General features: G+C 41.4%; 1 protein-coding gene across 3 annotated transcripts in view; it reads right to left on the bottom strand.

Moving 5' to 3' along the window:
* Positions 1 to 4,940: 4,940 nt before the first annotated feature.
* Rnf185 (ring finger protein 185) overlaps positions 4,941 to 12,379 on the bottom strand; it is a 35,474-nt gene continuing 28,035 nt past the window's right edge. For all 3 annotated transcript variants that reach the window (XM_071615411.1, XM_071615409.1, XM_027953411.2), the window contains 2 exons: positions 8,863 to 8,980; positions 4,941 to 7,376 (listed from right to left, as the gene is read on the bottom strand). In XM_071615411.1, coding sequence (XP_071471512.1) covers positions 7,279 to 7,376; positions 8,863 to 8,980 — 216 coding nt within the window. In that variant the 3' untranslated portion in view covers positions 4,941 to 7,278. The remainder of the gene's footprint in view (positions 7,377 to 8,862; positions 8,981 to 12,379) is intronic.

Here is a 12,379-nt window from a genome sequence, read left to right as displayed (position 1 = left end):
AGCAGACACTTCCTTCACTGGGTTTGGGAGATTTGGGTTCTCCATGTGATGACAGGCAGGCCACATAGGTCCCTGATGTCCCTCTCATCTGATTCTCTTGTGATGGGTCACTGGCAACTGTTATTTCCCTAAATCAAATTTAGGTCATGGGAAAAATGTCCAAATGATGATAAAAGGGGTAGGGTTAGAGACCAGGGAAATGGATTCTGTGCCTTACCCAGACCCTTGGCCACAAAGTTCAGTCCAGCTGTCTCTGGCCCCAGAACTCTCATAAACAAAATTGAGCACAATTCTTTTTTTCCTACCCTGTCTGTATAGGCCAAACCAGGTGCAGGTCATATTTTTCTTCTCTGGGTATAGCAGGTGACTCCTAGTGTCCTGGTTGCATAACATGATGGGGGAGGAAGACTGTGCTTTACTTTCCTTAACTCCTATGAATCCACTTTGTCAGTCAGTTTTATGGTTTCTGAGAAAGCCAGACTATTATAAACACAAGATTGTGTCTTGATTTAAGGTGACAGGAATCCTCGGGACTCTTCTGATAAGCCAACTCACCCAAAAAGGCAGGCAGGGATTTTATCCACCCTACACATGAAAAGAGGTTATAATGTATTTTCCCAGGCATTAGGGCCCTAGCAGTCTTAGAACTAAGACCCCCTGGGTGTCTTCCCTGTCCCTCTGCCCCATGAGGCACCCATGTCTGCCTCTTCTCCCCATTTGCTCTCTCATTTCACTTCTTCCACACCTCCATGCCTCATGAACTTCATCAGTGGGTAGTTGGTATAGCCAAATCACCCAATTTCCTTTAAAGGATGTTCAGATAACTCAAGAAATGCAAATTGAAATGTAAAGGAAGGGGCCTGGCATTGTGGCACATGACTATAATTCCAGCCAAGAAAATGAGGCAGAAGAATTGCCAAGTTTGAGGCCAGCTTGGGCAACTTAGTGAGATCTTGTCTCAAAATAAAAACTAAAATGGGCTGAGGATGTAGTTCAGTGGTAAAGATAAAGCACCCCAGGTTCAGTCCCCACTGCTGGAATAAACAAACAAACAAAAACAAAACTGTAAACCGAAGGGTATACCTATGTGTAGAAATGATATAACTAAGGTATCGTTCCAATGTGGACCCAAACACCACTCCAAAATCACTTGTGGAGTTGGTGATATGATATTCAGTGGTAGAGTGCCCAATATGGACCAGGCACTGGGTTTGATTCCCAGCACTGCAAAAACAAAAAACAAAACAGAACAAAAAATTCACTTGTGAATTCTAGGGGACCTTGATTATAGAAAACCGTCAGGACAGGGACAAAGTTGACTGGGTTTGTAGCACCTAAGTCATGTGTCCAGTTTAGCAGTTTTGTTTGGTCAGTGCCCAAGGCCAGTCCTGCTGGCTGATTCACAATCAACTCTTTGAATCTAGAATCTTGAAGATCTAGACCTTGAAAACCACTTTAAGTCAGGTGCAGTGGCATGCACCTGTAGTAGCAGCTCCTCAGGAGATTGAGGCAGAAGGATCATTTGAGCCCAGGAGTTTGTGGCTAGCCTGGGCAACATAGTGAGAACCTGTCTCAAACAAACATGCAAACAAAACCACTTCAAGCTTCTGCCACCCAAAGGGCACTGTCTGCTGGCACCCAGCTGGATTTTCCAGTTGCTTCTTCCACTTACTTCAAACTAAAGTTTCTAGTTTCTCCCATATCTGAGTCATTCCTCCTAAGATGGACTGATTAATCTTCCAAAAGTATGTTTCTGATCCTGTCAGTTCCCTGCTTGGAAACATTCAACCCCTTTCCCTACAAAATGAAGACCAACCTAAGCCCTCGTGAGTTAACTACACCTCTCATTCTGCAGCCTTGTCTCCTTATTTCCTTCACCCCATAACTTTTTCATGAGCACTTTTTGTCCTTGTGTTTTCCTGCCACTCCTACAACAGTTCTCCATGTTTTAATTTCATTATCCCTATCTGCCCAGAAGTGGTCTTGTTTCTGAACTCTAAAAACATTATTGTTATTTTATCATTTTGCAATCCCTGTTGATTAATATAAATCTGTACTGTTCCAGTATGATAGCCACATGTGGTTATTTAAATTAAGGTGGGTGAAAAAATAAAGATCAAACTATAGAAAATGGAGATGGAAAAATTCAGTTCCTCAGTCCACTAGTAACATTTCATGTGCTTGATAGCCACATATAACTAGGAGCTACTGTGCTGGGTCGTGCCAATACAGAATATCTACATCAATGCAGAAAGTTCTATTGGACATGCTGTTCTATACAATGATCATTAATGGCTGCTAATATCCTAAAGAGGAACTACAAGATTTATTACATAGCTCCTGATAAGATATGACAAGTGTATGTTGTTACTGAAGACACAGTCTTATTAAAAAAAAAAAAATCAAACTTGAATCTAGTCAAGCCTTTAGATGTAGATGGGTACTCTTCCATACATGGTGGCTCTTCCTGCCAGGCAGTGGAATGGGTGGTGATATTCACTTCTTTCTGCTTTTCATGCTTTGTTATTTCACAGTGTACAAAAGGAACGGAAATGGCTCTGTTACTATAGAGAATACTCCCGGCCTCTCAATTTCAAGCAGCACCCCCACCATCTCTTTGCTGGGGTGTGCAGAGTCTGAGCCAAGTCTCTCAGCCTGAGGGACTTAATATTACAACCAATTTTCTGTATTTAACTGGCTTCTTTACAAGATAACTGTAACTGGGAACAGTGGCACAGGTTGGTAATCCCAGACTCAGGAGGATGTGGCAGGAGGATTCCATGTTTGAGGATAGCCTTGGCAACTTAGTGAGACCCTGTTTCAAAAATAAGAAGGGCTGGGGATGTAATTCAGTGGTAGAGTACCCCTGGGTTCAAGCCTAGTACTGCAAAAATAAATACATAATAAATAAAAAATAAACTGTAAAAGAAATGTGAGAAAAACAATAGCAATTTATGGAGCTGATTTGGATCCTCAAATCACCTTCAAATAACTATATAAAAAGTTACAAAACAACTAGGGAAATTTGAGCAGTGATTGGGTATATGAGACCTGTTAAGGGATTATTAATTTTTTTAAAAAATATTTATTTTTAGTTTTAGGTGGACACAATGTCTTTATTTTTATGTGTTGCTGAGGATTGAACCCAGTGCCTCATGAATGCTAAGCGAGCACACTGCCCGAGCCACAACTCCAGCCTGGGATTATTAATTTTTAATGTATATAAATGGTAGGTTTTTTTTTTTTTTGGTAGTGCTAGGAAACAAACCCAAAGTCTCATGCACAATAGGCAAATGGTTTACCACCGAGCTATACCCCAGCCCTTGGGATGTTTTAAAAAATCCTTATCTTTGAGATGCATATTGAAACATGCAAGGATAATATATGACTGAGATTTGCTTCCAAGAGTTCAGGTAGGGGGAGGAGCAGTATCAAAAGGGTATACATGCAACAGGACTACACCTGAATTGATGGTTATTGGGTGACTGGAATGCAGAAGCTTTATTGTCCTAGACTACTTTTTGTATGTTTTGTTGTTTTCCACTGAAAACAAAAATTCTGTTATTTTATTGGGCCTATGAATTCTTGAAGTTCCCTAAGGTATGTATTTACACACCTTAAAAATTAATCATCCCTTGGGCTGGGGCTGTAACTCAGTGGTAGAGTGCTTGCCCAGCCTATGTGAGGTCCTGGGTTCAATCCTCAGTACCACATAAAAATAAATAAATTGAATAAAGGTATTGTGAAAAAAAATTTTAAATTAATCATCCTGCCAGGCAGGGTGGTACACGTCTGTAATCACAGTGGCTTGGGAGGCTGAGGCAGAAGAATTGTGAGTTCAAAGCCAGCTTCAGCAAACATGAGGTGTTAAACAACTCAGTGAAACCCTGTTTCTAAATAAAATACAAAATAGGGCTGGGGATGTGGCTCGATGGTCAAGTGCCCCTGAGTTCAATCCCTGGTACCCAAAATCATCACCATCATCATCATCATCATCATCAACCCTTAACAGATCTCATGCATCCAATCATTGCTCAAATTCCTCTAGTTTTCTTATAACTTTTAAATATATTTAGTTAAAGGTGATCTGAAGATCCAAATTAGCTCCATAAGTTGTTGTTGTCTCCCTTCTTTTTCTATACAGTGTATCTTTTATTTTATTTATTGCTTATTTATTTTTACACTACTGAACTTGAACCTGGGGGTGCTCTACTAGAGAGCTACATCACCAGCCCTTTTTATTTTGATGCAGGATCTCACTAAATTGCTGAGGCTGGCCTCAAACTTGTGATCCTCCTGCCTCAGCTGCCCAAGTTGCTGGAATTACAAGGATGTGCCACCATGCCTGGCCCCTACTGTATGTTGACACTGTTCAACTAGGTAACTATTAGATTAATGTCTAAGAGGAAGAAATGAGCTGTTTTCTGAATGACTACTTGTAGCTTTGGTGTATTGGAGAGCCTACACCAGACTTGTAACCTCAACATTTTCTCCCTCACACAACACTCTGTTACTGAGGATCCTCAGGGAGGGGCATACCCCCTGCTAAAGGGAGAGGACTTGACTGAAGGCCCACCTGTCCTGACACTGAAATGTAGAGCTGACACTGAAAAACCAGCAAATATACTAAAGGTTCTGATAGGCTTCAAGTCAAGGTCCCTCATGGCAGTTTGTTGCCTGCAAACTCAGAAATTCAACACACTTGTTAGGACTGGGGCTGCCTGTCAGACAGGTTGTACCTTGGGCAGGGCTGTACATGAAGCCAGGCCTCCAGCCCATACTTCTCATCTCTAATTATTGACAGTTGTTTGAAGACTTTTATCCTTAGTTACCAAGAACATTATCATGGCTATATAGGTGCTTCCCAAGAGGCCAGACCAGTGTGACCACTCCCCACCCATTCACCTCCCATGACACAGACATGAAGTTCAAACTCACAGTTATATAAAATCATTTGTTTAATTCTAAATCAAATCACTTTCACAACAGTGAAAATTAGTGACTGGTCAAGGTGTGCCACTGTACATATTGCCATTTTCTGATTGTGGTTAGGACTGGGTTTTAATCCACGAAGGTGAAAGGAGTGTGGAGGCTGAGGGGCACAGAAAACATATACAAAAGAAAGCTGCCTTGGCAGAGGGATAAGTGGTAAGCCTATAGAGAGATGGTGGAAATGGGTCCTCTTAGGCTGGACTAACAGTCCCAAGTTGGCTTTTCTGCCCCAGAGCCTTGAAGAGGGTGAGTGGGACCTATTAAGTTTACAAAGGGCACATGGCCAACTTGGCTTTGCCAATAGGTTCCTGGAATATCTTTGCTGGTGGAGTTTTCCCGGGCTCACTCCAATTCATTAAAGAATCCAAATGAGTTGTCATCCTACCCACAACTTTCTTTCTTCTGGAAACCCATTTCTGTTTGTCTGACTGAAATTCTCTCTCTCTCTCCACTAGTTGGGGCCACTGCACTGAGAGATGCCATCAATTGCCTCTAGAGCAGATACTCTAGGGGCCTTTGAGACTGGGGATCTCCAGAAGGTGATTTAAAGAAGTATTCTTGAGGGGGTGCCCAAGAATGTTTAAAATCCATCAGGCACATTGTAAAGCTGGTGGCTTATTCCTACCAAGTGGATTCAGCAAACGAATCACTCAATACTTTATATTTTATCTGTTTAAACACTGAACTCTGGCATTGGCAGGTGCAAAGGAGAAAGGGTCGGGGACCATGCAGAAGGGAGGATGGCTTCCCTTATTGTCTTCAAGGTCTTGGTTTCCTTAAATTATGCAGAGCCATATCTAAAAAAAGCACCAGGTGGGGCTTTTCTACTATTGCTAGTGGTGAGCCAGGAAAGTGTGGACTAGCAAAGTGAGCCAGAGGCCCCAGCAGAAGTCCATATCCTTTCACCATCAATGTCTCTAGAAAATTAGATGAAGCCTGGCTGGAAGAACAAGAATTATCCCACCAGGTAAACTGCCCTACCTGCCTAGCACCACACTCCTACTATCAGATTCAGATGAATAAGTTTATGAAATCAAAAAAATAACAAGAACTTAGGAAGAATCATTTCCCCTGGATTATACAGGAAAGATCATCACATTTCGCTACTGTGCTGAGATTCCCTGGGCCCTGCTACCTGGTTTTACAAATCATTAGAGGTTGCCTGATCAGGAGGCACATGCTTCCTTGGTTTTAGCACACATACAAGGAGTTTTCAAGGGACTCTATCAAGCCACACCAAAATCAGGTTCACAGATGGGTTTTTCCCCAACCTGCCTCTTCATAAAGGACAACTTGGCTTCTGATGTGGTTGTCTTCCACAAGCAGCTAGGCTGACTTGATAAAGCCTCCAGTTTCCTCTGGGCAAGTTCTGGAAGAAAAAGTACTCAGAGCTTCTGTGGCCTAGGGGATAGGGCCACTTGTTCCAGTTGTTCCTGTGTCAAAGCTCTGAATCCCACCAAAGGCCCAACTCCAGGTCATTTCTAATGCAGTCCCAGTTTCAGCAGTAGTATAGGCTGTTTGCCTCTGGCAAAGAGAAGCAGATGCATAGTTTTAAGGGGAAAGCTGATGGGAAATTTGTGAGTGAAGCGACATGTCTCATAAGGGCCAATCTATACCAGGAAACGAAGAGGTCATTCAAGCTGCTCTCTGGGGCCAAAGAGTAAGGCCTAGAACCTTGGGATCTCTGGGTCTCTGGTGAATTCATGAAGTGATTTTAGTTTCAGCTGCTGTGATTATGATCTTCCTGGGACAGTAGATTCTATATCTCTGCTGAAGAAGATGTGCAGGGGGTGGGTGCAGGGGGACAGAGCAGCACTGGGATCTGGAAGCTTTCCAGGTTCCACTGGCTTCAGAAGCTACTTAACAAGGGAATTTAAAGAGATGAAAGAAAATTTTCATAAATACCATTTGGTTCATCCCTTTGTTTTTGTATAAAACTTATGTGAAATTGCACTCTGATAGTTTCTTTCTTCCCACTTCTTCCCTGTGCAGAGTCAGGACCTGCTGAGTTGGCTGGAACAGGATTTCATGGTGCTACCCATGAGTGGGGACTCAACACCAAGGCCTGAGATTAGAGAAAGGTGTTTACAGCAGTGCTGATACTTGGGAGTACTCGCCAACTGGTCTTGAGTTCCACAGCTCTGATGAAAGAGCAAGACTCCTTGAAGTGTTACTGACCCCACTGTTTACAGAGGTCAGGGTTAGCCAGGAAGCCAAACACCAGGAGTAGGGGTGGCACATCACCAATCCAGAGGACCTGCCGTGGATATGGACAGGAGCCTGGCATTAGGCAATCAGGAGCCAGAACATGATCACCAGGGCCACAAACAGGAAAAGGCGTGACAGGAACTGCTCATCCACATACTGGGGTGTCCCAGGGACAGCTGGAGAGACAGGAGGGAAAAGAGAGGCTATTAGAAGGCTCCAGTTGTGCACACTACCCATTTGGGTGAGAAGTCAAGTGTATCAATCTTCATTTCTTCTTCTTTTTTTAAAGTTAATTTTTAGTGTGTATACTACTAGGGACTAAACTCAGGGTCTCACACATACTAGGCAAGTGTTCTAACTGCTGAGTTACATTGCCAGCCCTTTCTATTTTTCATTTTGAGATAGGGTCTTACTAAGTTGCCCAGGCTAGCCTTAAACTTGTGATCCTCATGCCCCAGGCTCCAAGATCACTGGAATTACAGGCATGCACCACAGTGCCCAGATAAAAACTGTGATTGCATAGGGGCAAATAAAAAGATCCAAAGTCTGATTGTGAAACTAACTGGAGAATCCAGGGTGAGCCTTGGATCAGGTTAGAAGGAAGCAAGCTATGAGGCAGATTCCTGCTGCCTCCCCAGAAATCCACTTTTCTGTCATTTTGTCCTTTTGGGTTTCCTTCCTTGGAGAAAATGACATGTGAACAGAGGAGAAACTTTCCAGGTGGATAAGTAAGGAAGAATACACCCACTGTCTCTTGATGCTACACTGCATTCCCCAGTTAGGTGTTCTGATGAATTCATGTAGGCAGGCAGTCACAAACTCTTATTAACTCTTATTGATTGCCTGCTATATGCCAAGTACTGGAGTGGCACAGGGAAGAACTAGAATGACTTCTGAATGGGTTACCATCTCTAGAGCGTAAGTTCTTTACCAGAACAATGCATTGGTCACTTCTGTACCCTCCTTTGTGCCAAGTGCAAACAATGAGTGCAAGTAGAGCTCAATTGAGCTTAACATCTCTGTAGGCCCTATAATACAGATCTTGGCTTCAGTGTCAGAGTGTGGTAAGAGTCCAGGGCATTCACCTGACTGACTTGCTCAGCTGGCACTGTCAAGCAGCTGGAAGAGAAATGAAGCAGCAGGTGGCAGATATAGCATGATTTCTAAAGGGCCAAGACTTGGACTAGCCCATGTTGTGTTGTCAGGGAAGCTGGACAGAGATGCAAAAGAACAGAGGCCCTACCTCCTTGTGCGTTGCCTCACTCCTTCCTATCCCAATATGGTCAAAATGGATTAGGCTTTTCCTCAGTTGGGTATCATTTATTATCATTTTTCATTTTACAGACATGGGATATGTCTTGGTAAACATTATTGAACATTTTCTGATCTCTAAAACAGAGTCATCTGTAAACATTTCTACATGGTGGTTGTGATGATTCCTTCTGTTTGGAATGAAAGCACAATGCATGTGCCTAACATCTGGTAAGTGCTCAGAATACTGGCATGAGTACCAGTAACATAAAAAGAATTTAAGACACTTTGAAAAGGCTGGTTATACATACAGTGACAATGATCTGTAATTTATATATTGCTGAATTCCAAGGAGCTTTCAAGCAGGATTACTAAAATATCTTCCTGATTTCTCAAAAAAACAAAACTTACCTGGAGGAGGCCGCCCATCATTTATGTTAAATGCTGTGGCAAATATCCCAAAAGGAAATGCTCCAATTCCAAAAGACATCTGGAAGCCACCATCTCCAAATCCAAATCCTTGAAATCCCTATATGGAAGAAAAGCAATTAAGAGGAGGAAAAATGAGCATGTCTCTCCTATACATATCCAATGACACATCTTACATGCTCTATTTTATACAGAACCTTACACTCCTCGATACTCTCTGCCATCTATTTCCAAGGGTAAGAATCATCTTTTTTTCCTATTTAGACCCCAAAGCAGAGGAACTCTGGCGGATCCTCTGTCTATATAGCCTTAGCTCCAAGCTATGGAACTGTGAATATGCCAAAAAAGACAAGATCATACAAAAGAGAACCACTGTGCTGATGAAACTCAGGTTCTTAGGACTTAAGGTTCTTATTCTAGAGTCCCACATTAGTTAGTTTAATTTTCTACATGTTCTAGAGTCCCACATTAGCTAGTACAATTTTCTACATGTTATATAACTCACAATTCAATTACCCCCCCGTCCCATTACAAAAGAATATCAAAATAAGCTACAAATTATTTGTAATAGCAAAAAGTTGGAATCTAACAGGCCAGAAATGGAAGTCACGATCAAAATCATGATAACATGCTCCCCAAGGACCATTATGCTGACTTATGTAGCCAAACAGAAAAACTCTTATGTCCAAGTTATCAGACAAAATTGTTTGGACATCATGGTCACAAGTACATGACAACATGTAGACAGGATATCAACATTTTCTCTCAAAAGTATTTTTTGTGGGGGAGGGGTGGTTTCTGGGGACTGAAGCTAGGAGCACTCTGCAACATCCCCAGTCCTTCTTCTTCTTCTTCTTCTTTTTTTTTAGTTGTAGTTGGGCACAATATCTTTATTTTATTTATTTATTTTTATGTGGTGCTGAGGATCAAACCCAGGGCCTCACACGTGTTAGGCGAGCGCTCTACCACTGAGCCACAACGCCAGCCCACATCCCCAGTCCTTCTAATTTTTTATTTTGAGACAAGATCTCACTAAGTTTTTGAGGCCAGCCTTGAACTTGTGATCCTCCTGCCTCAGCCTCCTGAGTTGCTGGGATTACAGGCATGCCCACTTGCCCGAAGTTTCTTTTAATATTATTATTTAAAATTTTTTTTTAGTTGTTGATAGACCTTTATTTTATTTATTTATATGCAGTGCTGAGAATCGAACCCAGTTCCTCACACATGCCAGGCAAGTGCACTACTGCTGAGCCCACAGCCATTCCCCTCTTTTAATATTATTATGTAGAATTTTTATAAATCTAAATATTTAAATTTTTTTGTTTCTAAAATTTAAAACATTTTAATCTTTTCTGATTGTAAAAGTAATACACGCTGTTACAAGAAATTCACACATTATGGGAATAACTGAGCAAATCAGAGGTTTCTATTTACCTTTGGATCCTTTCAAATAACCACTGCAAAAGTTTGGTATATTATCCTCAATTTTTTTTTCTATGTGTCACTGTATCACCTTTCACATGAAAAGATTCAGTAGAAACTATAATATTATGAGTAACTCCCTTATCTATTTATTTATTTTTGTGCCAGGGATTGAACCCATGGGTGCTTAACCACTGAGCCACATCCCCAGCCCCCCACCTTTTTTTTTTTTTTGAGACAGGGTCTCGATGAGTTGCTTAGGGCCTTGCTAAATTGCTGAGGCTGGCTTTGAACTCATAATCCTCTTGCCTCAGCCTCCTGAGCTGCTGGGATTATAGGCATGTGCCATCATGCCCGGCAGTAACTCCATTTTTCTAAGTGCAAATTCTGTGCCAAGCACAGTGTTAAAACTCTGGGACACACAAATCAAGTTTAATTCTTGTAGTAGCATCATCTGCACTTTATAGAGACCAACTGTGGGTTGGAGAGGTAGAATAATCAAGGGGTAGAGTTTAGATCTAAAAGTAGGTTAATCTAACCTAAAAATTACTTTACACACCTTTTTTTTTTCTCTGCCCCTGAATCCCTAACAAGATCTTTAGAACAAATGATAATAGAAATAATAAAATAAAAAAAAAAATTGGGCCAACCATTTTCCAAAAAAAGCTGGTATTTGTGAAACTTTTGCAAATTACAAAAGTGTCCCATACTGAGCAGCCTAGCATCTGACTCCAAACTTCTTGCGATGTGGCACTACCTATAAAACTTAATAGGTGATTTAGTTAGAGGGCAAACCTATAGGGAAGAAAAACATTTTGTTTCCATCCCCTCGCTGCACAAATGCCTTCTTCTCAGACCTAGCATGGTTGAGTCTCCTGGGACTGAAGTTGCCTTACTGGAAAAGGTGCAATTGTTTCATCAGGAACCACAGCTTCACTGAGTGCAATCCTGAGGACTGACCTTCCTGCTTCCATTCTAGTAACATCTATGTGATCTCACAAGTCCTCCCATTTGGTGGGTTTATGTTTCTGGGGCAGAGTATGCAAAATACATTGCATCACTAGAGGCTGCAAGTGCTTGTGAATGCTAGAGGTGGGCCCCAAAGTCTTCAAGGCCAGGGTCTCTGGCTTCCTGGGACCTTTGATTTACATTAGTTGCTAATGCTTCATGAGAAGTTAGAGCCTAAGTTTAAAGGACTGTTGCCTGGAAGTTAAGAGTGGGGACTTAAATACCAGCCAGATCTGTGTTTTAGTCTTATGTATGGCCCTGGACAGGTCACTTCACCTACCTGGGCCTCAGTTTCATCTTTTAAATGGGTTAGTGGGAGGTTTAAATGAGACCATAATATAGTTTTATATATTTTTTTTTTATTTTTTAGAAGTAGGTGAACACAATACCTTTATTTTATTTACTTATTTTTATGTGGTGCTGAGGATTCAACCCAGGGCCTCGCACATGCTAGACAAGCACTCTACTACTGAGCCACAATCCCAGCCCTATCATATAGTTTTTCCCATTAACAATCATACAAGTATTCATTGTTAACAGGCAATACAGAGAGGTCACTCTTAATTTCTATCAAGAACCTTGACTTGGCCAGGTGCAGTGATGTACACCTGTAATCCCAGCGACTCAGGAGGCTCAGACAGGAGAATCACAAGTTCAAAGCCAGCCTCAGCAACTTAGTGAGACCCTGTCTCAAAATAAAAAATAAAAAGGGCTGGGGATATGGCTCAATTATTAAATGCCCTGGGTTCAATCCCAATAACAACAACAATAATACAAAACACAATAGATCCATGACTTGGGGGCTAGGGATATAGCTCAGTGGTTGAGCACTCACATAGCCTATGAGAGATCCTGGGTTAGATCCAAGCATTGCAAATAATGATGATAATAATAATAATAATAATAATAATAATAATAATAATAATACTTAATTCAAGTTAGAAAAAAAAGAAATGTGTACAAAGATCATCATTGTAGTTTTAACTTATCTATTTATGGTACTGAACCCAGGGTTGCTTTACCACTGAGCTACATCTCTAGCCCTTTTTATTTTTTTTTATTTTGGGAT

This window comes from Marmota flaviventris, chromosome 1 (genome assembly GCF_047511675.1).
Source record: "Marmota flaviventris isolate mMarFla1 chromosome 1, mMarFla1.hap1, whole genome shotgun sequence".
Taxonomy (NCBI): domain Eukaryota; kingdom Metazoa; phylum Chordata; class Mammalia; order Rodentia; family Sciuridae; genus Marmota; species Marmota flaviventris.
Note: the sequence above shows the minus strand (reverse complement) of the source record. Positions and strands in the feature narration are given on the sequence as shown.